Here is a 27,581-nt window from a genome sequence, read left to right on the forward strand (position 1 = left end):
TTTTTTTCTCTCTCTCTCTTTTACAAGTGTCAGCTTAATTCCAGAGCCCCGACCCAGTATTTTCTGATTACTATCTCCCTAAGGAAGAGAAGGAAATCCCTGCTGGCTGTACAGCTGTGATCTTAGATTTCCTCTGAAGCATGTACTGTTTGTGCCTATTAGCATAACTTCAGTCTCTCATTCTCTCCTGACTGATTAGTGATCTCCAGGCAGTTTAAAAAAACATACTTTGGAGGATTCTTGGGATCATGAAAATTCTCATTTGCCTGTTCTATTATTAGAGGAGTGAGAATAGCTACCCCCGAGAGGTCTTCCCAGTCATTTGCATCCCAGGCATTGTCCTACTATGGTGGGTAAAAGAAGCTGGTACAGATTTGAACATCCTCATGATAGTTCATATTTATTTCAAGAAACAAAGATGTTTGTATATAAGAGTAGAAATTTTAAAAGGAAACCACTGGCCTCAGTTGGTCATAATGTACAACTTAGGACCCACCTATCCAAACAGTCAGCTTGCCCCTCCCCACAGCCACTCACTGTTTGAGATGTGTGATATGTTGTCTCCTCCTAGGGGTGGCTGGAGTTCATGCAGCTTGGAAAGAGTAAAAACCCCATCTTACACCCAGCTGATTGATTACAGCTTGTCTTCATAAAAAGACTGACCTGCTCCTTCCCGGGAAAGCACCCCTTTGCTCTGCAGGCATGAGTCATAGAGAGCCCCACCCAAGCAGCAGACAGGCAGGGGGAGCTGAGAGCAGGTGCAGAGTTGAGAACAAACAGGGGGTCACATTAGTGCAGGCGCCTGAGCATGACTCGGCAGAGCCCGGGCATGGCCCGGAGCCCGGGGCAAGTTGTTTTGGGCTGAGTTTCCCATTCCACCCTGCGGTTTGGTAACTCCTCATCAGCTTGTAAACCATGGAGACCACACCCCCAAGCACCACCCTTAGTGATCTGTTTCCTGGGCAGATGAACCTGACCAACCACAGGGCCACCTTTCTCTTTTTGGCTGGGGTTTTGGGAACTGTTGAAGAGTGTGTGGTTTGAAACGAAATCTCCCTATCTCAAACCTCTTTCATCAAATAAAGCAAAGGATGCAGGGTGGTAGAGGGGAGTCTTCCTTTGGCCAACCTGCTTTTCCATGTCTCCTTAGCTTAATGATTTTTATCCAGAGATTCTTCTGAAAGGGCCTATCCTTTATGCTATTCCCTTCATTCTGTTACTAAGTTTTCTCTCCAGATTTACTAGCCCCTCCTTTGCTTTCTGATTCCAGAATGCTTACCATGCTCTTCACACCACACATCAGTCATTAAGCTACATCAGCTCTTCATCCCAGTTATGAGGACTTGGTAATAGGTTCCAACAGAGTATTCCCTTTGTGTTACTTGTATGTGTTTATTTTAGTGGAGTTTTTCTGATTATATTTGTTAAACATGCCTGTTTTTTAAATTCAAAAATTATAAAAATATAGAGGCCAGGCTTGGTGGCTCATGCCAATAATCCGAGCACTTTGGGAGGCCAAAGCAGGAGGATCACTTGAACCCAGGAGTTTGAGAGCAGCCTGGGCAACATAGTGAGAACCCCATCTCCACAAAAAAATTTTAAAAATAGCTACTACTAGGGAGGCTGAGGCAGGAGAATCATCTGAGCCCAGGAGGTTGAGGTTGCAATGAGCTGTGATCTTGTCACTGCATTCCAGCCTGGGTGGTGGCAGAGTGAGACCCTGTGCGCACATGTGTGTATGTGTGCCTGTGTGTAAAATGTAGAAAGTAAAAGCCTTCCCCAGAAGTATTTCTACCTTTCTTGTAAGAATCACTATCAGTTTGGTGATGTTCCTCCAAATTTTTTCCTATATTATTCTAACACGGACACGAATTTCAAATGTGTTTGAGGTTCTTTTTTACTTAACAGTATACCTTGTATATCATTCTACTAAAATACTGAACAAGTTTTTTTTTCCTTTTTGTTTTAATTTTTTTTTTCTTATTACAGGAGAGTTTCGTAGACCTGACAGTTTTGTGTTTTGTTTTGTTTTGTTTTGTTTTGTTTTGTTTTGTTTTTTGAGACGGAGTTTCGCTCTTGTTACCCAGGCTGGAGTGCAATGGCGCAATCTTGGCTCACTGCATCCTCTGCCTCCTGGGTTCAGGCAATTCTCCTGCCTCAACCTCCTGAGTAGCTGAGATTACAGGCATGCGCAACCATGCCCAGCTAATTTTTTGTATTTTTAGTAGAGATGGGGTTTCACCATGTTGATCAGGCTGGTCTCGATCTCTTGACCTCGTGATCCACCCGCCTCAGCCTCCCAAAGTGCTGGGATTACAGGCTTAAGCCACCGTGCCTGGCCGACCTGACAGTTTTTAACAGCTTCATAGCATATAGTTGTATGGATTATAATGTAAGTAATTTTTTTTGTTTGATGTCTCATCTTTTAGTATCACAAATAGTATCATAGTAAATATCTTTGAGACAGAGTGTTACTCTGTCACCCAGGCTGGAGTGCAGTGGTGCGATCTCGGCTCACTGCAACCCCTGCCTCCCAGGTTCAAGCAAGTCTCCTGTCTCAGCTTCCCGAGTAGCTGGGATTACAGATAGCTGCCACCAAACCCAGCTAATTTTTGTATTTTTAGTAGAGACGGGTTTCACCATTGGCCGGGCTGGTCTTGAACTCCTGACCTCAAGTGATCCACCTGCCTCGGCCTCCCAAAGTGCTGGGATTACAGGCGTGAGCCACCACACCTGGCCGGTAAATATCTTTATATATCTTTTCTATTTTCTTATTTTTTTGAGATCAGGTCTTGCTCAATCACCCAGGCTGGGTGCAGTGGTGCAGTCTCAACTCACTGTAGCCTCATCAACATGGGCTCAAGTGATCCTCCCACCTCAGCCCCCTAAGTAGCTAAACTACAGGCATACGCCACCACACTTGAATAATTTTTTAATTTTTTATAGAGATGGGGTTTTACCATGTTGCCCAGGCTGGTCTCAAATTCCTGGGCTCAAGCAATCTGCCTGCCTTGGCCTCCCAAAAGGTGCTGGGATTTCAGATGTGAGACACCACGCCCAGCCATATAGATATCTGTGTGCACTTGTCGTAGTATTTCTCCAAGAAAAATGTATTAAGAATTTCTGGTTAAAGGGTTAAATTTGAAGAGCTATTGCCAGATTTCAGTCTTTAAAATTCTACAATTCTGCCAGGTATGGTGGGGGACCCAGGTGGGCAGATCAGTTGAGGTCTGGCCAACATGGCAAAACGTCATGTGCACTGAAAAGACAAAAATTAGCCAGGCGTGGTGGCATGTTCCTGTAATCCCAGCTACTCTGGAGGCTGAGGTGGGAGAATTGCTTGAATCCAGGAAGCGGAGGTTGTAGTGAGTTGAGATTATGCCACTGCACTGCAGCTGGGGCGACAAAGCGAGACTGTCAGAAAAAAACAAAACACAAAAATTCTGCAGTTCACACTCCTCCTGCCAACAGTGTATGAGAGAGCTTGTTTGGCCATACCATCATCAACACTTGCTCTTACCAACCATTTTAATTCCTGTCAGTCTGATTAGGTAAAAAAAATCAGATCTCACATTCATTTGTTGTTGTTTTGCTTTGTTTTTTTGCTATTGAGTATCTTTTCAAACATTTATTGCATAGTTCCGTTGAGCAATAACAAAGCATTGCAAGTTAAGAGTTATCTGAGAGTGTTTTTCCTGGGAGGGTGTTGATTATCTTTACAAACTAGATTATTTCCTGTGTATGTCCTCCACAGCAAACAGCGGCATAACAAACTATGGAGATCTCATTCAGATAGTGACCTCTCAGACCACCACGAACCCATCTGCAAACCTGGGCTAGAACTCAACAAGAAGGAGATCACCACCTCAGCAGACCAGATTGCTGAGGTAAAAACCATGGACAGTCACCCATCCATACCTCCTGTCTTTGTGGAACATGTAATCCCACAAGATACAAATCAGAAAGACCTGTGTACCAAAGAAAGAATGATCTGCTTGGAGTTTACTTCTAGGGAATTTCGTGCCGGACAGATTGAGGATGAATTAAACTTAAATGACATCAATGGATGCTCATCAGGGTGTTGTCTGAATGAATCAAAATTTCCTCTTGACAACTGCCATGCATCCAAAGCCTTAATTCAGCCTGGACATGTCCCAGAAATGGCCGACAAGTTTCCAGACTTAACAGTGGAAGATCTGGAGACAGACGCACTGAAAACAGACATGAATGTCCACCTACTGCCTATGGAAGAATTGACATCTCGACTGAAAGACCTCCCTATGTCCCCTGATCCTGAGTCACCAAGCCCCCAGCCCAGTTGCCAGACTGAAATCTCAGATTTCAGTACAGATCGCATTGACTTTTTTAGTGCCCTAGAGAAGTTTGTGGAGCTCTCCCAAGAAACCCGGTCACGATCTTTTTCCCATTCAAGGATGGAGGAACTGGGTGGAGGAAGGAGTGAGAGCTGTCGACTGTCAGTGATAGAAGTAGCCCCTTCCAAAGTAACAGCTGATGACCAGAGAAGCAGCTCTTTGAGTAATACTCCTCATGCATCAGAAGAATCTTCAATGGATGAGGAACAGTCAAAGGTAAAAACTGTCTGTATAGTTTTCCACCTAATGAAGTTCTCTTCAAAGGCAAAGCATTTTGGATTCTGTTAGGTTTATTTTTGACGGAGTGCCTGGCTAATATTTTCCTTGAAAACTTAAGGTTTAAATATATATATATATATATTTTTTTTTTTTTTTTTTTTTTTTTTTTGAGACGGAGTTTCGCTCTTGTTACCCAGGCTGGAGTGCAATGGCGCGATCTCGGCTCACTGCAACCTCCGCCTCCTGGGTTCAGGCAATTCTCCTGCCTCAGCCTCCTGAGTAGCTGGGATTACAGGCACATGCCACCATGCCCAGCTAATTTTTTTGTATTTTTAGTAGAGATGGGGTTTCACCATGTTGACCAGGATGGTCTCGATCTCTCGACCTCGTGATCCACCCGCCTCGGCCTCCCAAAGTGCTGAGATTACAAGCTTGAGCCACTGCGCCCGGCCAAGGTTTAAATATTTTTTAAATAATTTGCCTTTTGGGAATTTTATCTTTCTGGTGTCATTGGAAGCACTTCTTTTTTTTTTTTTTTTTTTTTTTTTTTTTGAGACGGAGTTTCGCTCTTGTTACCCAGGCTGGAGTGCAATGGCGTGATCTCGGCTCACCGCAACCTCCGCCTCCTGGGTTCAGGCAATTCTCCTGCCTCAGCCTCCTGAGTAGCTGGGATTACAGGCACGCGCCACCATGCCCAGCTAATGTTTTGTATTTTTAGTAGAGACGGGGTTTCACCATGTTGACCAGGATGGTCTCCATCTCTCGACCTCGTGATCCACCCGCCTCGGCCTCCCAAAGTGCTGGAATTACAGGCGTGAGCCACCGCGCCCGGCCCTGGAAGCACTTCTAAGAGGGGATGACAGAGGAAGAGGTTAGCCAAACAAGTGTCCTGACAACAATTCTAAGACTCACACTTACTCATATTTTGACATTTATGGCATTGTGATGCATCTTATAAACAATAGTGTCTTAAATCAATATGATACAGTAGTTGGAGGAATAAACTGTGACACATACCAAACTTCACTTAATGATTTTAGTGGAGCTAGGTAGATTCTTTGCATCTCCTGATGTCCGTCTACTTACATATACCACTTTGTCCATTACTGATTTGTTCTCTCTCCTTAACTACCCCACTGTGATTCTTGCCTCTGCTTCTGTCTTTTCACCACTCCCAAGGCTGTGCCTCTGTTTCCTTTCTACTGAGAAGGTAGAATGCTTGTGTTCTCCCTTGGGCCAGTGACTAGCAGCACTGACAGAAATAGCCTTTCTGCAAAGTCCCTGGTCATATGAGCACTCCCTCCATGGCCCATGCACATACTGGGCTCACTATGGCTTCTCTCCCGGTCTTGGCAAGTTTGCCTCTGCCTGATGTCATGGCACATTTCCCCCAAAGGCATTACTGACCTTGTTAGTTTGTACTAACTCTGACTCTCTTTTGAAAGAGAAAGACCAGAGCAGTTCCCAGGGAAATATACTTTGAAGGCTTATAAAAATGTTAACTAGATTGATATTCATAATGATAACTACTTTAAGAAGTATCCAACCTAAAATAAAAGTTAAAAAAAAAAAAAAAGCTGCTTTTATGCTGGGCGCGGTGGCTCAAGCTGGTAATCCCAGCACTTTGGGAGGCCGAGGCGGGTGGATCACGAGGTCGAGAGATCGAGACCATCCTGGTCAACATGGTGAAACCCCGTCTCTACTATAAATACAAAAAATTAGCTGGGCATGGTGGCACATGCCTGTAATCCCAGCTACTCAGGAGGCTGAGGCAGGAGAATTGCCTGAACCCAGGAGGCAGAGGTTGCGGTGAGCCGAGATCGTGCCATTGCACTCCAGCCTGGGTAACAAGAGCGAAACTCCGTCTCAAAAAAAAAAAAAAAAAGAAGTATCCAAGGATCATTCCCAGATTTTGAGTTTTTGTTTTGTTTTTTTACAGTAGGACCTGATTTTGCATTGGTCGGTATTTGCCCTTGTTCTAAATCCATCTGGGAATTTGTAACTGGCAAAATAGTAAAATTAGAGAGTTATGGTTTCTAAGTTTGCTAAGGAATATAGCTGTGTAAGCCAAGTAAACCATTCCCAGAAGGAGCCATGTAAAACTTAGAGATTGTGTAGTCAGATAGTGTACGCCCCTGCTTGTAAGTACTGGGATGCTGCTGCTAGGGGAAGCAGTGGGAGGATGGGGATGAAAGCTAGCAAGATGGAGGAGCGAAGAGAGCAGTGAGTCTCCAAATCAGACATCAGATGATAGCCTCGTCCATCTTGCCCTATCACCGGGACATATCTAAGCAGGCCATTTAGCCCTTGAATGGAACACTTTCCCTCAGATAGGTTAGGATCAAACTGGAAGTTGACAGGCCATAAGGGAAAGGTTTCATTTACCACAGTATGGCCTGAATTCTGGAGGCTCATAGTCTTAGGGAGATATAGATTATAGGCGCCTCCAAAGGTATTTGCTGTTCATTGGATTGGAATTCTGCTTAAGTAAACAGAACAGAAAGTTTGGTAGACAGTATCACAACCTATAACAAATTTTGTTGAATTCAGTTTTTTTATTGTAGTCTGACAAAACAGATGGGCAGAGTTTGTTCCCAGGAACTCCATGATTTGTATTCTTATAGCCAGATAGGTTGTTCTGGATCAGAGGATTAATAAGCAGAAAATCCAGCATTTTCAATTAGACTACAATTCTCCATAATCATCTCACTGCTTTCTTTTCTTAGGCAATCTCAGAACTTGTCAGCCCAGACATCTTCATGCAGTCTCACTCAGAAAATGCAATTTCAGTCAAAGAGATTGTCACTGAAATTGAGTCCATCAGCCAAGGAGTTGGACAGGTTCAACTGAAAGGAGACATCTTATCCAACCCATGCCATACACCAAAGAAGAACAGCATCCATGAGCTGCCCCTTGAGAGGGCCCAGACCCCAGAGAACAAACCTGGACATGTGGAGCAAGATGAGGGCTCCTGCACAGCCCAGCCTGAAGTAGCCAAAGACTCAGGGATGTGCAACCAAGAAGGCTGCCTAACCACACACTCATCTATAGCAGACATGGAAGAAGAGGAACCAGCTGAGGGAGAACAAGAGCTCCAGGCCTCAGGGATGCACCCAGGTGCCAAGTGGTACCCTGGGTCTGTGAGGCGAGCCACCTTGGAGTTCGAAGAACGCTTACGGCAGGAGCAAGAGCATCATGGTGCTGCCCCGACATGTACCTCATTGTCCACTCGTAAGAATTCAAAGAATGATTCTTCTGTGGCAGACCTAGCACCAAAAGGGAAAAGTGGTGAAGCTACCCCAGAACATTCATTTGTCCCCAAGGAACCAGAGATGAGCAAAGGCAAAGGAAAATACAGTGGGTCTGAGGCTGGCTCACTGTCCCATTCTGAGCAGAATGTCACTGTTCCAGCTCCCAAGGTACCAGAGTTTGACCACTTGCCAGCTCCTCAGGAGGGCCCAGGGTCAGATACTGGAACACAGCAGGAAGGAGTCCTGAAGGATCTAAGGACTGTGATTCCATACCAGGAGTCTGAGACACAGGCAGTCCTTCTTCCTCTTCCCAAGAGGGTAGAAATCATTGAGTATGCAGTTACATCACCCGATCACACTGGGCTAGGGAGTGAAATAGCCACCAGTGAGAAGAATGGAGAGCAAGGACTGAGGAAAGTGAAAGTGGAAAAATCTGTCACTGTGCTCTGCGCAGTGGATGAAAATCTAAACAGGACTCTGGACTCCAATCAGGTTTCTCTGCACCCCCAAGTGCTACCTCTGCCTCATTCTTCCTCTCCTGAGCACAGCAGGCCCACTGATCACCCGACCCCCATACTGAGTAGTCCTGAAGACAGAGGCAGCAGCCTGTCGACAGCCCCAGAGATAGCAGCACCTTTTGTCAGTCGCACAACCCAGTTACTGTCTGCCAGTTTGGATTACCTGCATCCCCAGACTATGGTTCACTTGGAAGGCTTCACAGAGCAGAGCAGCACCACAGATGAGCCCTCCACAGAACAGGTTAGCTGGGAAGAAAGTCAAGACAGCCCTCTCTTCAGTGGCAATGAGGTGCCATATAAGGACTCCCAGCTAAGTAGCGAAGACCTAAGTTTAATTAGTAAACGTGGTGACAACACTGGAGAGTTACAGGAGAAACTGGACCCATTACCTGTAGCCTGTCAACTCCCACATAGCTCTAGTAGTGAAAACATAAAGGGTCTCAGCCACAGCCCTGGTGCGGTGAAGGAGCGTGCTAAAGAAATTGAGTCTCGAGCAGTTTTCCAGACAGGGCTCACCAAACCATCCCAAATGAGGCGCTCAGCTTCTCTCGCCAAATTAGGTTACTTGGACCTCTGTAAAGACTGTTTACCGGAGAGGAAGCCTGCCTCCTGTGAATTCCCCCATCTCAAACTGCTTCAGCCTTTCCTCAGAACAGACTCAGGCATGCATGCCATGGAGGACCAAGAGTCCCTAGAAAACCCAGGTGCCCCCCACAGCCCAGAGCCCACCAAGTATCTTGTAGAACAGCTCACAACAACAGAGTGTATTGTGCAGAGCAAGCCAGTGGAGAGGCCCCTTGTGCAGTATGCCAAAGAATTTGGTTCCAGTCAGCAGTGTTTGCTCCCCAGGGCAGGACCTGAATTGACTAGTTCTGAAGGAGGCCTTCCTGTGCTACAGACCCAGGAACTGCAGTGTGCATGCCCAGCCCCGGGGCTAGCCGTGGCACCCCGTCAGCAACAGGGCAGAACTCACCCCCTTAGGAGACTGAAAAAGGCAAATGACAAAAAACGGACAACCAACCCCTTCTATAATACCATGTGATTCTGAGCCTACACGTGTGACTTTCTAAAAGAAAAGTTTGTAAAAGGGGCAGGTGTAATATGTAAGGAACATGCACTTTATTGGTTAATTTTATAATATTTTGGTCATTTTACTGTTTCTGGCGCATGCAGGGTTTGGTTTTTCAGTGTGTGTGTGTGTGTGTGTGTGTGTGTGTGTGTGTGTGTAAGGGGAAAGAGAGATTGATCTGGATGGCAAGACCATTTATCATCTTTTATTTAAAAAAAAAATCAAACCTCAAAAAAAAGTCATTTTCAGAGAACACCTTTATCAAAGGCAAATTGCTGTTTTTCAGTTAGCTGCCACCTGTTTCTCCTTTTGTCCTGTAAGAAAAGGCATAGTTGCTTGATTGAAGGAAGGAAGCAGATTCGGAGGGCTGGAGATAAAGCTGGGAATTGAAAGTGTTCCCCCGCCTTTGTGATGATGGTTTGGTTTCCAGACCTGAGGCATTGAATGGGCTAAAGGGTAGCCAGAGGTCAGAGGGCTCTCAGCCTTCATCCAGTGGCAGCCCTTCAGAGTTCCTGAAGGAGGCAGGTTCTACTTTGCTTTAAAAGAGGGTCTTCGGTATTCAAGTGTATCATTACAGTAAGGGATGATAATGGCTGGCTCTGCAAATTCATCTTATAGTTTTTTCCCCAAGAAAATTATTTTTGAAATGAAATCAAAAAAGGACTCCAAATGCAATCCAGGTGGTCTTCTGTAGAGGAAAGCATGATGAGGGGAGGAAGACATAAAGTTGGGGATAGAGAGGCTGCTGCTCAGAAACTGCTGGGGCAGTGGGATCCACACAGGTGGGCCTCTTGTTTCTCTCTGCCAGAAAAATGTGCTCTGCAGTGTCCTCCCAACTAAAACCACAACAGTGACATGTTTGAAAAGCAGCAATTGAAAGTCATTGTGTTCTTGTAAAATGAATACGCATGTAGGGTTTTAACCCTTCCACTACTTGAATAATTCTTTGGGCCTTCTGAGTTTCGTGGCCATATTTTCTTCCAGTTTATTTTCCTTCCCAGTGCTTGTTGCCCCCATGCTGCCTACTTTTTTTTTTTTTTATTTCATAGAGTATATTTGAATTGTTACATATGTTTAACACCATTGAATGCAATGTTTTCTTTTCTGTATTATCACTGTTAACACTTGACTTTTTTTTCCTTTTCCTGGAAGGTTTGTCATTTCTCTAAAGTTTATATACAGTATTTATGTACATAATATTGTCACTGTCTTACAGTGTTTTGTTGTTCATGTGGTAGGGTATTTTTTGATTTAGTCTTTTTAAGAAGGAGTAGAGTTGCAACTGGAAAACACACAGACAGCAGAAATAAAACTGTTGGGTGTTGATAGGAATCTGTACAGTATGTTGATGGTGGTTGTAGTTGTTTAAATGGAGACTTCTAATCACCAGCTCCTGCCAAATTATGCATTAGTAACTTCTTCCTCAGAGACAACCCTAAAGGTTCCCATTAGGTCACAATATGACTGAAAGCTGATTTGTCTTTGAGACTGAAATCCCAGAACAGTGTTGGCCAGTATCTCAACCACAGCCAGGAAGTGTATGTGAGCTGCCCAGAGTGGAAGCTCCTAGTGGAGGCTGAAGGCCACAGGAGTGGCCTCAGCCAAGGGCAAGTGCCCACAGCGACTCCATTTAGGATGCTGTTGCTTTGCTACTGTCGTGGAGATTCTTAACACAGGAGCACCTGCCATAAACAAGCCTCTTGTAGCTTCTTACAGAAAACAGATTTAGCCTGGCATGAAACACCTCTGTGGCTCATTAAAACTGAAGAGGCTTGAAGATTTGCTTTCTGTTAGTTTTTGTTGATGTCCACATTATTGAGGATTGACTGAGTACAGACTGGAGACAGGTTTTTGGCTCATTGCAGCACTCAGAGGAAAATACAAATGCATGGACTGTCAACGTGATGTCAGAGGACAGAGTTTGATGGGGCAGATGGCAGAGCAGCAGAAAAGATACAGAAAAGGTAGACTGGGGACAAAGAGGAGCTGTGAAGTTGTATGGAAGCCAAGGTTGGGTCTGACATCACTGCCAGGAGGCAGGCTGGACAGAAACCACTTGCTAAAAGCATCTTCATGGTGTAGTGATTATGTGTACCCTGTTCTGTTGCTCAGTAGTTTCCTTGACTGTTCAAGTATATCATCCACACAGTTTTGTGATTCCTGGATATTTTTGTGTTGTAAAGTGTTTTGTTAGGTGGCATGAACCAGTGTGAGGAGGCTTGAGACAGGGTTATGGATTTCCAGGACTCTTCCATCGAGACTGCCCTGCCTTGAAGCAGTGCCACTACCAATATGATAGGGAAGGACAGGAAATTGTGGCAGGGTGGGGAGAGGATTTGCATTGGAAGTTAAGAGAGTGGCATCCACTCCTGGTAACCCCTTATGATGATGACATCCCATGCATTAAGAAGTACAAGCAGGACCAAAGTTTTGGACTGTTCCCTGTTCTCCCTACCACTGTGTTTAATGCTCACCCACTGCATTAAATAAGAACAAAGATGGGACAAAACCCATGAATGCTGTGGGGGTTGGGGGAAACAACTTTTTTTTAAGAGTAGAGGAAACAGTCTTTCTACCTTTTTATAATTACATTTTTAATCATTTAGTTTACCTGCCTAAATAAACATCTTCTACAGTGTCTGTAATTCAGCCATGCCAAGGAGTTTTTCCAGCCCTTTCAGACTCCCAGAATTGGGTGTTACTCAGTTATTTACATAGCTGAGCAATGTCCCGGGGAGGTGCATGATGAGCTGTCAAGGACTTTCCAGACTTCCTTCTCTTCAGACTCTTATAATCTCCAGTGGCCTGTTTCCCTTTTCTTCTGTTCATGGAAAGCCCAGACCTGAAACAGCAGATTTGATAGACTGGCCAAGATGAACAGGAAAATCCATGACCTCTTGCCCAGTGCGTGTCTCTCTCTCTCCCTCTCACCCTCTCTCCTTCCCTCTTTAAACCACCATATACTCTCAGAGTTAATTCTGGAGGCGTGGGTGTGCAAGTGTACACAGATGTGTACATGTGTAAAAAGAGTTGATGTTCTGGTGCATGGGGTAAAAGCCCCAGGAGTATACAGAATCTGAGCTGAACCTGGTCAGTAGAAAGGGAAACCCCAACCCTTTCTTGAGTTTTGGAAACATCTAGTAGTAATGGATATTATAGTAGAAGCGTAGTACAGTAATAGTCACCTCTCCTCATTTTAGTTGCCTTTCAAAGATGCTAAATGTTTGGGATCCTTCCTCCCTTCTTAGTCTCTTTGGGATCTTTAGTATTTTCCTGGTTCTGTGTCTTTATCCCTACTGATGTTTCCTCCTTCTCATTTTGCAAACTACCCAGAGTTCCAAGGACAGCCTGAAGATCTCAGTGCCCCAGGCTCTGAGGTCTTCTGCTCACAGGCCCCAGACAGATGCTGTTGGGTAAACCCAAAGCTTCCTCTAAGAAGCTTCTGAGATGTAGCAGGTCACAGAAGTGTTCACCTGTTTCATCTGAGGATTTCAGTTGTGAATTGATCTAGGCATATTTGGTAAAAATGTTTTTGTGAGAGGTTTTTTGTTTTTTTTTTAAAGAAAGCATTATGCAAAAAGTCACTTTTAAGGGCATTTAAAAATTTTTAAATAAAGCCATTCTTTGGCTTTTTTGGACTATTTGTGGATACCTTGTTTACATTTTGAATATTAAAATATGCATCATCTTGTTGGCCACTCAGTCCTGCAGGCATCTGTGCCCTGGCTGTCCTGTGTCCTCGTGCAGAGCAGTGCCGTAACGGTCAGCCCTTGTGAATAGGTGGGCATACCCTGAAGCTGACTTCCATCTGTGTCCTGCACTCCCAGCCAGCACTCCTATGGAAATAGTTGTCATTTCCTCAGTGATGGTATGTCTTAGAGTGATGGTTGTAATGGTGAATGGCTAGTGTCATTTTGTTTAATTTTGTTTTTGCTTTTTGTTGGTGGATAAGATGAAATTTTAGCTGTTTCAGTACCAATCCAACTTAAGAGCATCTTGGACTTTGTTTTCTCTTCCAAACTAAAAGATCAAAGCATGTATTAGACACAAGCGTATTTGCTGCCTCCACGCTTCTGACATGCATATTAGGAAAAGGCCTGCCACCAAAGCAGGAAGCTGCACACTCCTAACCCTTCTCCCAAGGTGTGGAGTCCCTTGATGCCATGAAGAGCTATTGCAGGGTGCTTCTGTACTTTTCCAGCCTGGAAATGGAGGGTGACTGGCCCTGGCTCCTGCTATGAGAAGAGAACCAGCCTCATTTTCTCAGTGCCCCAGAGATCTAGGACAGGATTTATAAACTGGAATCATCCTTAATCAGCTTGAAGATCCCCCAAGAGGCATTCGCCTGGTACTGCCATCTGTGTCCTCAGAGCAATACTGGTGGCAGTGTCCTGTGTACACATGCAGAGCTAATACCCAAACTAAAAACTGGGTAACTGGCCCTGAAGTGCTTCCCAATCAGTAAGCCCACAGGGAAATGTTTGATTTTTATGTTTTGTTGGATTTTGGTTTGCTTGGCATATCTAAAGGTGCCTTTCTTCTTTTTCCCTGCTTTGTTTTGTAGGACTTGTTCTAAACATGGAAAACAAGTCCAGAAGACTCTCCCTCTGACTGTTACCTTTGCCCCAAGCTACCCCAAACTTATTTGATTAAAGCAGGTGCTCCCTGGAATCTCTGGGACCTTTTTGAGGCATTTGAAGCAGAATATAGAGTGGTCTCATCTCCTTCCTTAATCTTCCTGGTGGTTGAGATGTTCCACTTGTACCATAGATTTTTTTTATTACTGATGTGCTCCGCTGTTTTTAAATGTGAACTTGTGTGCAAATGTGCAGATTAAATGTTCTTGTTACAGACTGAATAAATTTTTATTTTGAAGATGAAAAGTGTACGTCATCAGATGCAACAAAGGAGGGAGGTGCTGGAGAAGTGTAAGGGTTAGAAGAGGGAACACAGCGAACAAGCAGTAGTTCTCAATGATTCATCCCAGTCATGTCACCCTGAAGAGAGAGCTGAGCCCTCAAAAATAAATAAAACTTGCCACTTTCCACAAAATAAAAGAGTAGATAGGACATAGGATCACTAAAGATTATTTCAGGCAGTGTGGCTCCAATCAAGTGACCAAGCTGGGAATGTGCCAGGTTAAGGAGGCACTTGCCAATGCCACCACCTGAATGTTAGAAGAATGAAAAAGCAAAGGGACCAAAATTCCCCCACCATCTGTGCTGCAGAGTGACTGATCTAGGACAGCTGTGGTCACCTGCCCCAACAGACTGGATTTGTTTGGTGGGTGACCTCTCTGGACATAGTGGGAAAGAGCTAACAAGCTTTCAGCTCAAGGCATCTCAGTCCACTGAAAGACTTCTAGAAATGGGACATGAATTTCCAAAGAAATAAAAGCTTATTGCCGGGCACGGTGGCACGTGTCTGCAGTCCCAGCTATTCGGGAGGCTGAGGCTGGAGGATCTCTTGAGCCCAGGAGTTCTGGGCTGTACTGTGCTCTGCCGATCGGGTGTCCACACTAAGTTTGGCATCAATATGGTGACCTCCTGGGAGCAGGGGACCACCAGGTTGCCTAAGGAGGAGTGAATCGGCCCAGGTCGGAAACAGAGCAGGTCAAAACTCCCGTGCTGATCAGTAGTGGGATCGTGCCTGTGAATAGCCACTGCACTCCAGCCTGGGCAACATAGCAAGACACTGTCTCTTTAAATAAATGAATGAATGAATAAATAAATAAATAAATAAATAAATAAAAGCTTATTACTCCCACCATTAGAAGAGAAACACTGGTGTCACTGACATAGGAGAGGTGGCCAAAAGGCAGTTCTGTAAAATGGCCTAGGGGGTATCCCCACTTCTCCCACCTTTCCACACAGATTCATCATGAGATGTTTAGTGGTGCCATTCATCACATTCAAGGGAGTGCTACCATCTAGGGAGAGCTCAGTTTCCAGTTCCCAATTGCTAACAAAATTTACTGAAGTTCCCCCCAACCAAAAAAAGAAAAAACACACTGTCTCGAACTAAAAAACACACTGTCTCGAAAAAACACACTGTCTCTGCTTCATTCTGAATCATCCATATCAACTGGGAGGGCCACAGCGCTGGTCTTTAGCTGGAGTGCATGATGTTGAAGGTAAGGTCTTTCACAAAATATTCTAAGGGTGCCTCAGATCCCTGATCAATCTAGATAACCTCAGTCTTGGCTTTCTAGCCAAAGCAGATGGACCAAATCATGGTTAAGTTGCCAGACTACCTCATCTGGAAAATGGCTTCCTAAAAGATGAAATCCATGGCTGTCTTCGATGGATTGCAGTTCAGAGCTAACAGTTCAAAAGGGAGGCACCAAGCCCAGGCAGCTTCTTCCCTTGGTTGGTTCTTCCTGCCTTAACTCTGCCTACTCACAGCTCTGCCAGGCCTTGGCAGCCAGAAGAAGGCTAGAGGGCAGAGCTGAGCCACACCTGGCCCAAGCAAATATCTGAATCCCTGTACACAGAAAGCATGACCCTTCCTAGATGATGGAACTGAAGGGAGAATGCATTGATGGATTCCTGCTTCCTACTCCCAAGCCCTTCCCTCTAGAAGGGAGTCTCCTGTTCTTTTTAAAGAGAAGGAGTGTAGGGTTAGCAGGGAAGTGGCTATTTCAGAGGTGGCACCACATCAGATCCCTACTCTGCTAAGGAGTGGTGCAGAGTTGGAAAGAATCTGACCCAATCCTGTTTATTTTACAGCCCCAGAGAGCTGTAAAAATATGACAATTGAGCCAGGACAGGAACCAGGTTTTTAATTCATGCCAGGCATCCTTTCCTCTGTGCCACACAGTATAAACTCTCAGTTATGCTTTAGCTTAGCACATGTGAGATAAAGTGGCACTGTCCTTCAGGGAGAGGCAGAAATGAACGATGCTGGAAAGCATGGAACAGATGCCAGACCACTTGGGTAAGAATGGTAGCTACATCAACTACCAGTTGAGGTTGTGATGGGTAAGCCAGCTAACCTCTGTGGCTTCATTTCCTCAACTGTTAAATAGGAATAACAGGACCCACCTTAGAGGATTGTTTTTTGTTTGTTTGTTTGTTTGTTTGTTTTTGAGATGGAGTTTTGCTCTTGTTACCCAGGCTGGAGTGCAATGGCGCGATCTCGGCTCACCGCAACCTCCGCCTCCTGGGTTCAGGCAATTCTCCTGCCTCAGCCTCCTAAGTAGCTGGGATTACAGGCACGCGCCACCACGCCCAGCTAATTTTTTGTATTTTTAGTAGAGACGGGGTTTCACCATGTTGACCAGGATGGTCTCGATCTCTCGACCTCGTGATCCACCCGCCTCGGCCTTCCAAAGTGCTGGGATTACACGCTTGAGCCACCGTGCCCGGGCTTTTTTTTTTTTTTTTTTTTTTTTGAGACGGAGTTTCGCTCTTGTTACCCAGGCTGGAGTGCAATGGCGCGATCTCGGCTCACCGCAAAATCCGCCTCCTGGGTTCATGCAATTCTCCTGCCTCAGCCTCCTGAGTAGCTGGGATTACAGGCACTTGCCACCATGCCCAGCTAATTTTTTGTATTTTTAGTAGAGACAGGGTTTCACCATGTTGACCAGGATGGTCTTGATCTCTTGACCTCGTGATCCACCCGCCTCGGCCTCCCAAAGTGCTGGGATTACAGGCTTGAGCCACCGCGCCCGGCCAGAGGATTGTTTTTTCTTTTTGTTTTGTGGTGTTTTCTTTTTTGCTGTGGGGTTTTGTTTTGGTTCGGTTTGGTTTCTTGAGACAGAATCTCACTCTGTCACCCAGGCTAAAGTGTGGTGGCACCATCTCAGCTCACTGCAACTTTTGCCTGCCAGGTTCAAGCGATTCTTGTGTCTCAGCCTCCTGAGTAGCTGGGATTACAGGCGTGCACTAACACACCTGGCTAATTTTTGTATTTTTAGTAGAGATGGGGTTTCACCATGTTGGCCAGGCTGGTCTTGAATTCCTGACCTCAGGTGATCCACCCACCTCAGCCTCCCAAAGTGCTGGGATTACAGTCGGGAGCCATCACGTCTGACCTAGAGGAGTATGAAATTGATATGTATAAAGCCCTTGCCAGTGCCTAGCACATAAGCATGGGTTATTGTTGTAAAAGAGCAACTGAGTAACTCAGGTATTTTCCTCCTAAGCATGTGCCTGGAATCTTTAGGTAAAAGAGAGATGACTCATGTACCCTCATACCCTGTCCCTGCACCCCTATGCCAGGAGTTATTTCTGGAGCACTCGTAACAGTTTTTGATTCTGTTCCCCACAAGCCACTGACTCTTCTACAAGAGAAACAGAGGAGCCTTGTGGGGCCCCTCATGGTTTCACCACCTTCACTCCCCTTTCTCCCCAGTGCTGGTCTCTGCCCTCCGAAAAGCTGTGTTCCATTCACTCCCAGGTGTGCCCTGGAGAGTGGGAAGTAATAACTGACCCCATGATGCCCTTATGATCCAAGGGAAGAAATCCAGGCAATGTGCAGACACTGGGTAAAATGGAGCTACGGGTCTGGTTGGTCTTCACTGGCTGTATTTTGATCAGATTCCCTTTAATCTCCTTGACCTCGGTCAACATTCAGTTCTGTGGGTATTGGGGCATATGGGGGGAAGCTTACCTGGAACACAGTAGGGCACCAATTCAAACAAGGCATAGAAGACATTAGGCGTCTGACCTCTGGGCTGGCTGCTCTGACCCCTAAAATGTGACTAGAGATCTGTGCCAGCCTCTCTCCCCTGAATCTGGGAGGGGAGGGAGTGTCAGGTGGATTCACTTTACACTCGGTCCCCTCCTTGGTCTTTCAGCTGCTTCCTGCCCTGCTCCATGGAATCCTCTCTAATGGGGGGAAATGTCTAGCACAGAGCTAGCATTTTAGGTTTCTCAAATGACCGCTTTTCCCATTCATAACAGTAACTATCATTCACAGCCCTGTGTCGGGTGCCCTCGCACGTGCCCTCGATCAGGATCAGCCTGGGTCCTCATCTTCTAGGGCCTCTTTCCCCCAGGGAGGCCTGAACGTGCGGTCTCGCAGTCCCGGCCGGTCAGGACAGCTAAATTGGGAGCGCGATTGCGGCTGGAATGCGGGTGGAGGCACCTGATCTCGCACGGCTGCCCGCTCTAGGGGCGTGAGCCCCCTCACCGGCTCCCGCGCCCAGCGTCCTGCTCTGTGTCTGTGAACCCAAGCCTCCCCAGCCTACCTCAGGAGTCACGGAGGGAGGGAAGGAGCGTGCGCACCCGCACGCAGCAGCACACTTACTTTCTTTTTTCTTTTTTTTTTTTTTTTTTGAGACGGAGTTTCGCTCTTGTTACCCAGGCTGGAGTGCAATGGCGCGATCTCGGCTCACCGCAACCTCCGCCTCCTGGGTTCATGCAATTCTCCTGCCTCAGCCTCCTGAGTAGCTGGGATTACAGGCATGCGCCACCATGCCCAGCTAATTTTTTTGTATTTTTAGTAGAGACGGGGTTTCACCATGTTGACCAGGATGGTCTCGATCTCCTGACCTCGTGATCCACCCGCCTCGGCCTCCCAAAGTGCTGGGATTATAGGCGGGAGCCACCGCGCCCGGCTAGCACACTTACTTTCGAGGCTGTTCCGAGGCCTACGGAAGCTCGGAGCGAAACGGGAGCGCTCGACTTTCCCGCCTCTCGAGGGGACGGGGCAGCTTAGGCCCTGGCCCCGCCCCTACGCTAGGCCCCGCCCCCTCAGGTTGATGGCAGCGGCAGCTGGGGCTGCAGCAGCGCCCGGCCCTGGAAAGCCGCAGGCAGCGCCGGAGCGCGGAGCCGGACGCCCGGGTCCCAGACGCTGCGGACACCCAAAGAGGCGGCTCCTTCGTCCTGACGCCTTCCTCGGCCCCCAGCGCACTCGGGCCCCCTTCGCAGAGGAGTCGCAGCGTGAGCGCCCCGCTCAGGACCAGGTACCCAGCCCCCCACACTCGGCCGCCACCACAGCCGGCGGAGCGGACGGGGTCCCTGAGGGGCAGAGGTCTGCGCTCCCTCCCCTCGCGCCGCCAAATTCGGTTTAGAGCAGGAAGGACTTGGTGTCTATATTTGGCCGGACATCGGCCAGCATGCCCGGAGGGCGCAGACACCACGTCTCGAAAGAACGCAGTGCCGGGGCAGGAGGCTGGAGAAGGGTGCGGGGAGGCCGGGCCTCAAGCTTGGGGCCGCAGAAGCGCCTTGAAGGGCAAACGGATGCCGGGGCTGGGGTGGGGCAGGAGCCACTGGCTGGGGCTGTGGGAGTGCTCAGTGTGCCCTCTAGGGAGGCCCTAGCCGGAGACAAGGCACCTCACCCTCCCCACCCCTGCAAATCTGGCTTGGCCGTCGGGGTTTGGGGGCGGGGTGGAGGGTGGGGTTGAGGACCCCACCCCTAGAAGAGTTCACTAGGAAGAAGGCCCAGCCAGGGCAGGGGACCCAGAGGAGAAACCCAACAAAACGTACGGTAGGCAAAAGCCGGAAGACCAAGATCGAGGCCTCGTAGAGAAGCCGGTGTAGGGAGGAGTGGGAGATGAGAGATCCACCCCACTCTGTGCTGCCACCCGTCTCCCCAAGGCATGGGAAGAAATTGATGAAAACAGTCGCAGAAAGGACTCAGGTTGGCTGACAGGAGGAACTTTCCCCTTGGCAAATTTTAGAAAAAGGCAAAACCCCATCTGCCTGAACTAGGACAGAGATGCGAGTTCGGGATCCTGTGGCGGCCGCAGTCTTCGCCTTACATCTGGCTTTAAGCTGAGATCCAATGGTCAAGGCCTCCGCTTCTGGACAGGTGCCTCTGAGAGCTACAGCTACTTCTATGAAGAGATGCTCATCAGGGCCGGCAGTGGGGGTGCTCGAGGGCAGTGTGGCATTGAGGTTCCCAAAAACATTCCAGCGTCCAGGAAGTTGTCAGTGCCTTAGGCTCCACAATCTTCTCAGCCTGGGTCTCTATGGAGAAGCTGGACCCCAAATCCTAGCCCCTTAACATTAATCAGCATTTTATACAGCAAATTAACTTTCCCATACTTTTGCCACCTTGAAGAAAGCTCCCTGCTTCTAGGACCAGATTCTATATGGATTTATACCTGAGTCCTGCCTGGAAAACCCTTCTCACCGGCCACCTCTCCACTCCTCCTCCCTCCCACAGCTCACAGGACTAAGGACCAAAGGCATTTCTGGGCACTAAGATCCTACCTCTGCCCGCAGCTATGAGCAGACGTGTGGTTCGGCAAAGCAAGTTCCGCCATGTGTTTGGGCAGGCAGCAAAGGCCGACCAGGCCTATGAGGACATCCGTGTGTCCAAGGTCACATGGGACAGCTCCTTCTGTGCTGTCAATCCTAAATTCCTGGCCATTATTGTGGAGGCCGGAGGTGGGGGTGCCTTCATCGTCCTGCCTCTGGCCAAGGTGAGGGACCAGGGAAAGGAAGCAAGTGGGAGGACACTGGCTGGGGCCCCTGGGGACTCCAAGCGTCCTGTGTTCTTACCTAGTTCCATTCCATAGTTAGGAGAAGCGTCTGTGCGGATTGGCTCCTCCCTGTTCCTCAAGCCCTCAAGGACCAGAAGGGAGGCCACCCCATCCCACCCTAGCATCATGGTGGCCTACTCCCATCCCCTAGCCCGTCCACCTCTCCATGTACCATCCCATTCACAATAGGGACCAGGAGGGGAGCTGGGTGATAGAGATGGTTGGGACACAGCACAGCCAAACCTGGCCATATTCCGTCCCTGCCTCTCCTCATCCCAAATCCCATCATGTTTTGGGTGTGGAGATCCTCCTCCCTAGCCCAGGATGACCATTTGATTAAGTCGTATCCCAAGCAGCAAATTGAGGACAGGGTCAGGCCCTATCCAAAGAGTCCCTGGTTACCTCCAAGGACTCTTGTAGTGAAGTCAAAAGAAAGGGAAGGGAAAGGAATGACACACAAGGCCAGACCCTCCCTACCCTCAGGATGGGGACCAGGCAGTGACTGCCAGGTTAGCTTCATAACCTTAAGCCCCTTGACCATCCACATCCCAAGGTTGACTCTCCCCCTACCCCAAGGTATGACCTTGACCTGGATTCTGGGCCCTACACCTTGTTAGGGGAGGCTCCGCAGGTGGCAGGGTCAGGAAGAGGCCTGACAAAGTCAGTGACTCACCCCAGACAATGCAGACACCATCCAGGGACACAGGCCCCAGGGCTCAAATTTCAGCTGGAGCTGCCTCCTCCCCCAATATGTCTGCTCTTTCAGTACCACATAGCCTCCCTTTCCCTGCTGCCTGGTCTGGACCAGTGCCTGTCCCTGCAGAGGCCTCAGAGCCCCCAAAAGCTGCCTATGAAGATCGAAAAATAGGTGGGCCCCAGCTCCCATTTGGGGATAGTCGGCACCAGGACTGCTTGCTGCTTGGAAGAGATCTGCCAAGGGAGGCCAGTAAAGGGCCGTCCAGCACTACGCTATACTCACCTAGACCCCTTCCACCAGGGGATTCCCACAGACATTTCAATAGGAGAACAGGCTCAAGAACAGCCTCCTCCAAGTGGGTGTCTTTGGAAAAGCCCTGGGCTGGAAAGTTCAAATCTCAGCTCTACCAGTATCTTGTTATGTGTCCCTGGTGAAGTTATCTTACCTCTCTGTGTCAGAATCCCTAATATTAAATGATTTCAACTCTGTCTGCCTTCAGTAAAGTGCAGGAAGTGGACTGGATGGGGTTAGAAGGGTGGAGAGGGGTCTGCAAAGAGAAAATAGATAATAGGGAATTGAGATGTAAGCAGATCTGCTACCCACCCGCCAAAAAGCTCACAGGAGAGTATCCCCACATCTTCCTCTCCAACCCCTCAGACAGGGCGAGTGGATAAGAACTTCCCACTGGTCACTGGGCACACTGCTCCTGTGCTGGATATTGACTGGTGTCCACACAATGACAACGTCATCGCCAGTGCCTCAGACGACACCACCGTCATGGTAGGAGCCAGGTGGCTATTGCTGGGCAGTTGAGCAGGGAAGGCTGCCTCACCTGTGCTGGGGAAGGTGCTAAGGATGGTAATAAGGGAGGTGCTGGGTCCCAGGGCCCTGCTCTGCCCAGCTCCCAGACTATTTTTAGCTATATGCCCACCCCCTCCCAGGATGCACTGCTTAGAACTAATTATAGCCAAGCAGAGCCATGCTCTGAAGTCTCCCTGCTGGAGTGAATGGGAGGTCTCTGGAGAGGTGGCAGCGCCCCCTCCTGGCTCCCAGCTGCTTCTGCCCTAGGCATGCACCACCACATCTTGCCCTGTATTTGACCCTTACCACTCAAGAGAGCCAGTAGGATTAAAGGAAGGTAAGGAAGGGCTGGCTCCTCATTCCACCCACCATATGCCTTTTCTTCCTACCCAGGTGTGGCAGATTCCAGACTATACCCCCATGCGCAACATTACGGAACCTATCATCACACTTGAGGGCCACTCCAAGCGTGTGGGCATCCTCTCCTGGCACCCTACTGCCAGGAATGTCCTGCTCAGTGCAGGTCTGGGAGCTAGGGAGGGTTCCCCCAAAGATGGGTGGGTGGAAGCAAAGGCCAGATCCAGGTGACCATGCCTGGCCACTCTGGGCAGGTGGTGACAATGTGATCATCATCTGGAATGTGGGCACTGGGGAGGTGCTGCTGAGCCTGGATGATATGCACCCAGACGTCATCCACAGTGTGTGCTGGAACAGCAACGGTAGCCTGCTAGCCACCACCTGCAAGGACAAGACCTTGCGCATCATTGACCCCCGAAAAGGCCAAGTGGTGGCGGTGAGTGCCTGGCCTCGCCACTCCCCAGCACCCCTGACCTGTGGCCAGCTGTCAGCACCCTGTACCCACCGTCATCAGAGCCCCTGGTCCCGGCTTTCACCTGTCACATCCCTGCTCTAGAAACTAGCCCCCTTCCCCCATCTCTGCAAGCACAGGTCTCTGCCCTAAGTACGCCCCTAGGCTGTAATTCTCTGCCCAGCTCCTGTTCCCTCCCCTCCCTTGCATCTCAGAAGCTCAGAGAAGGGTTCCTCACTTTGGGATTGAGGAGGGGAGAAGCTGGAAACGCCATCCTCCCACCAGAACCTGCATGAAACCTGAGCTCCGGGACCCCTCTCCTGTCAGCCGGCAGCCAGACTCATCTTTCGGGGTCTGGGGTCTGACACTGGCTCGAGGGCTGGCCCCTTCTCCTTGTGGACCTGCCGGGCGGGGAATGGGGGCAACTCTCGCGCGTTGCTTATTCCAGCCGGGTGCCCTGGGAGGGTGACGGCCGTGGCCTCGCCGGCCTCAGTCTAACCTAGGGTGCGGGTGCGTGGGGCACGTGCATGTCTGCGTGGAGCACGCGCGCCGAGCGCTGTTGGGGCGGGCGTGCAGCACTCTAACCCACTAACCCCGCGAGCAGGAGCGAGCCCGGCCTCACGAGGGCGCCCGCCCGCTGCGGGCTGTCTTCACCGCAGACGGGAAGCTGCTCAGCACCGGCTTCAGCAGGATGAGTGAGCGGCAACTCGCGCTCTGGGACCCGGTAGGCCAGGCCGCGCCCGCTCGCTCCTTCGCTGAGTCCGCCGGGAGGCGCCCTCCCGGGCTGTGGCTGGCGCCCAAGAGGCCCGAGCGGAGCGGGGAGCTCCCGTTCGGGAAAAGCCTCGCTGCGACTCCGACATCCCCTGCTCTAGGGATCGGCCTTTGAGCGCGCTTAAGGGTTTCGGATCTGCTGAGAGCCGCGTGCCTCCTGCTCTCTCCAGGCCCGGATGCTCTCCAGGTCAGGGGCCAGCCGTGTCCCTGCAGGAAGCTGAGTGCTTAGGCCCCTTTTGTCTCTTCCCCGCCTCCGCTCCCCCACCCTCCACACCCAAGTCAGCAAGCTGGTTGCTCATCCCTCCATGCTCCTCAGGGCAGGCAGCTGGGTGATGCCCCTCCCTGTCTCCCCCTCCCCCCAGGAGAGGTTTGCGGCCCACGAGGGGATGAGGCCCATGCGGGCCGTCTTCACACGCCAGGGCCATATCTTCACCACGGGCTTCACCCGCATGAGCCAGAGAGAGCTGGGCCTGTGGGACCCGGTAACGCAGCTGGAGGCTTGGGGTGTGTGCCCCGGGGACTGGCATCACGGGATAGGGGCCAGGCACCCCCCCCCCACCTGCAGGGCATGCCCACCTGGACAGGACTGAAGGCTGCTGCCACCTCTGCAGCGCCTGCCATCCTCACACCCACCCCTCTGCCCAGTTTTGCTGCGTCGCGTGAAGGATCCTGCGCTGGTGCCCCAACCTGGTGATGCCGAGTCCCTGGGGGTGGTTTGCTGTGACTGCATGCGGCGCGCAGCGGGTATATGTGCAGGGGAGGAGGAGTGATTGTGCAGGGGAGGAGGAGCGATGTGCCCAGGGGAGGGGCCTGCAACTCTGGTCACTAGAATTTGGGGGCATATGATTTGAGTTGGGCAGGAAGCGTAAAGGAGCTTCTGGGGGTCCCGAAGTAGCACAGGAGAGTGGGGCAGGGCTGGTCACGCCTCCTGTGCTCGGGCAGAACAACTTCGAGGAGCCAGTGGCGCTGCAGGAGATGGACACAAGCAACGGGGTCCTACTGCCCTTTTACGATCCTGACTCCAGCATCGTCTACTTGTGTGGCAAGGTGCTCACGGCAGGGCAGGGAGGACGGGGCTGGATGGAGATGTGGAGGGCTTGGTCTGGCTCGCCTCTGAACCGACAGGTTTTGCAGGGAGACAGCAGCATTCGGTACTTTGAGATTACCGACGAGCCGCCTTTTGTCCACTACCTGAACACGTTCAGCAGCAAAGAGCCGCAGCGGGGCATGGGTTTCATGCCTAAGAGGGGACTGGATGTCAGCAAGTGTGAGATCGCCCGGTCAGCAGCCTTGGCCCCTTCCGAACACCTGCCTGCTTCTGTCCCCCACTCATGTCGGGTCCTAGCCATGGGGCTTCCCCAATAATGCAATGCTTTGGAAAAGTGGGGCAGAGGGATAGGACAGTTCTGTTTCAGTGCCAGACCCACCGCTTACTCGCCTGACATTCTCAACTTCAGTTTCCTCATCCATAAGATGATGGTGAACACACCATCAGCGGTGTTTTACTACAGAACCAATAATGTGTGTAATGTGCAATATGCATGATAGGCGCTCTGCAAATGTTGGCCTCCAAACCCCTTGGTCTCAGACAGGAGAAGTTAAGGACGTGGAATTCTACAGGGGTGCTGAACCCTGCTCCCTTATAGGTTCTACAAGCTGCACGAAAGAAAGTGTGAGCCTATCGTCATGACTGTGCCCCGCAAGGTGAGGGGCCGGAGAAGGGTTGGGCAGGGCTACGAGGCGGAAGGGAGCGGAGCAGGCCCGGCACCTCTCTCACGCAGGTCCGCCTGTCAACCCACCCCCGCAGTCAGACCTGTTCCAGGACGATCTGTACCCGGATACACCGGGCCCGGAGCCAGCCCTAGAAGCGGACGAATGGCTAGCCGGCCAGGACGCCGAACCTGTGCTCATTTCGCTGAGGGACGGCTACGTGCCCCCTAAGCACCGGGACCTCCGGGTCACGAAACGCAATATCTTGGACGTGCGCCCGCCCTCCGGCCCCCGCCGCAGCCAGTCGGCCAGCGACGCCCCCTTGTCGGTAAGATCGGCCCCGCTGCACTCTGGCCCAATCTACATCTCCCCACTACTGCCCCTATCCTACACGGCCTCTCTATCCTCCGCCCCAGCAGCAGCACACCCTGGAGACGCTGCTGGAGGAGATCAAGGCCCTCCGCGAGCGAGTGCAGGCCCAGGAGCAGCGCATCACGGCTCTGGAGAACATGCTGTGCGAGCTGGTGGACGGCACTGACTAGCTCCGAGCGCCGGGCAGGCGGAGCGGGGCAGGGCAGGATGCACAAGCTCGGCCCCGCCCCGGCTTGTGGTCCCGGACTCCGGACCCCACCTTTTTGGGCTGGGGCCGGGGGCGGGACTGGGAAGGGAACTCCGCCCCTCATGGGAGACCCTCCTCGTCTGGGACTCGGCTGGAGCTGGCCTAGGGAGGCCTGGGGTCACTGGAGGGTGCTCAGCAATGGTGCTGCACGACGAGGTGGTGCCCCTCTTTGTCCTCCACCCAGGGCAAGGAAAGTATTTAGTATTAGGGTGATGGTTGGGGATATTGGGGAGCCTGAGCTTGACCTCAAATGGGTGGCGATTCAATGGGTCCACCCCAGGCTGGGGAAAATGACAGCGCGTCTCCTAATCAGCTCGCTGAATTCCATCACCCTGAGAGGTAAACCAGATGGGCGTCACCCCAGTTCTGAAGACACATACCCAACCCGTTTGCTGCAGAGCCGGACCCAGTGGCTACACCCACAGAGGTCTAGGGTAGAGAGCTCTCTCCTTCATTCCACCGACAAGGGGCGAGGGCGGCTTCCTCGAGGCAGCCCCCGCGGAGAAGTCTTGAGAGAACCGGCATGATGAACTAGGTTCATCTCACACACACACACTGCCCCCAACCCTCTGCCGTTGCCTTGACTCTGAGAAAAACAAGACGTACTGAATGAAACACTTTACTAAGCTTGGGTCTCTGCCTCCTGCATGGGTGGGGGTGAGGGGAATGAGACCCCCCGCCCCAGCCTCTGCAAACACCACCCCCAGGCTCCTGGGAGACCTGGCGATGCACTCCTGGGCTCAGGAGCCACCATGCAGCCTCTTACACTAGAGCTCTCCCCACTCTGAGGTTCAGAAGGACCCCAACCTGCACCGTAGGTGGTCCCCCAGTAAAGTCAGGTAGGAAAAGCCTCCAGTTTGAAGCCTCTTTTATTGTGCCTCAGAATCAGTCTGGTGCCCCTGGCATCAGGGAAGGGAGTGGGAGGAACAGTTTCTCTTTGTTCTTTTCTTCCATCCCTTTTTGTGTCCCTTCTGAGCCTCACTGGCTGAGCCGGGAAGGCCAGTCCCAGACAGGCCCGGGACAAGGGTGTGCGGTGGGCCCCTGCCCCTGGCGGGGTCTGTGCTTCTCTGGGTAGGTGAGGTGGGGCAGGGGAGAGCCGGGGGTTAGCACCATTGGATAAAAGGTTTTAGAGTCAGTCCCCGTGTGGGGACAAGTGGGATGTACAACCACAGAGGCTAGCAGCAGCTGGTGGGAAGGGGTGGGGGTGGCGTCAGGGCCCTGGACGAGCCCTTTGTGTCCAGTCTAGTCGGTCTAGTGCTTACCCCAGCCCAATATGCTCCCCACTCTCCGAGGCACCATGAGGGAGTCAGG

At 50.2% G+C, this 27,581-nt stretch overlaps 2 protein-coding genes across 11 annotated transcripts in view; both read left to right on the forward strand.

Moving 5' to 3' along the window:
* SSH2 (slingshot protein phosphatase 2) overlaps positions 1–14,313 on the forward strand; it is a 295,182-nt gene extending 280,869 nt beyond the window's left edge. For all 5 annotated transcript variants that reach the window (XM_003931451.4, XM_074388423.1, XM_074388424.1 and 2 more), the window contains 2 exons: positions 3,755–4,589; positions 7,319–14,313. In XM_003931451.4, coding sequence (XP_003931500.3) covers positions 3,755–4,589; positions 7,319–9,403 — 2,920 coding nt within the window. In that variant the 3' untranslated portion in view covers positions 9,404–14,313. The remainder of the gene's footprint in view (positions 1–3,754; positions 4,590–7,318) is intronic.
* Positions 14,314–19,105: 4,792 nt separating this feature from the next.
* On the forward strand, positions 19,106–26,898 carry CORO6 (coronin 6). 6 transcript variants are annotated; one of them, XM_074388427.1, is made up of 12 exons: positions 19,106–19,340; positions 20,089–20,188; positions 20,605–20,804; positions 22,219–22,341; positions 22,756–22,885; positions 22,974–23,155; positions 24,304–24,423; positions 24,884–24,988; positions 25,076–25,221; positions 25,588–25,645; positions 25,749–25,979; positions 26,068–26,898. In XM_074388427.1, the coding sequence occupies exons 1-12, from the start codon at positions 19,137–19,139 to the stop codon at positions 26,191–26,193; spliced, it is 1,725 nt and encodes a 574-aa protein (XP_074244528.1). In that variant the 5' UTR covers positions 19,106–19,136; the 3' UTR covers positions 26,194–26,898. The 6 variants fall into 6 exon arrangements, with proteins under 6 accessions (XP_074244528.1, XP_074244529.1, XP_003931504.1 ...); XM_074388428.1 differs by having other exon boundaries at positions 26,071–26,898; XM_010342086.2 differs by having other exon boundaries at positions 19,253–19,340; positions 20,058–20,188; positions 20,546–20,804.
* The last annotated feature ends 683 nt before the right edge of the window (positions 26,899–27,581 follow it).

This window comes from Saimiri boliviensis, chromosome 17, assembly GCF_048565385.1.
Source record: "Saimiri boliviensis isolate mSaiBol1 chromosome 17, mSaiBol1.pri, whole genome shotgun sequence".
In the NCBI taxonomy this organism is placed as follows: Eukaryota; Metazoa; Chordata; class Mammalia; order Primates; family Cebidae; genus Saimiri; species Saimiri boliviensis.

What these genes read in the sequence shown, in the direction of transcription:
- CORO6 (XM_074388427.1), top strand. Translation starts at nt 19,137, where the DNA reads ATGGCAGCGGCAGCTGGGGCTGCAGCAGCGCCCGGCCCTGGAAAGCCG. An exon ending in GAAAAGGCCAAGTGGTGGCG is followed by an intron (nt 23,156 to 24,303) that starts GTGAGTGCCTGG and finishes CCCTCCCCCCAG; the next exon opens with GAGAGGTTTGCGGCCCACGA. An exon ending in CCAGCGACGCCCCCTTGTCG is followed by an intron (nt 25,980 to 26,067) that starts GTAAGATCGGCC and finishes CCTCCGCCCCAG; the next exon opens with CAGCAGCACACCCTGGAGAC.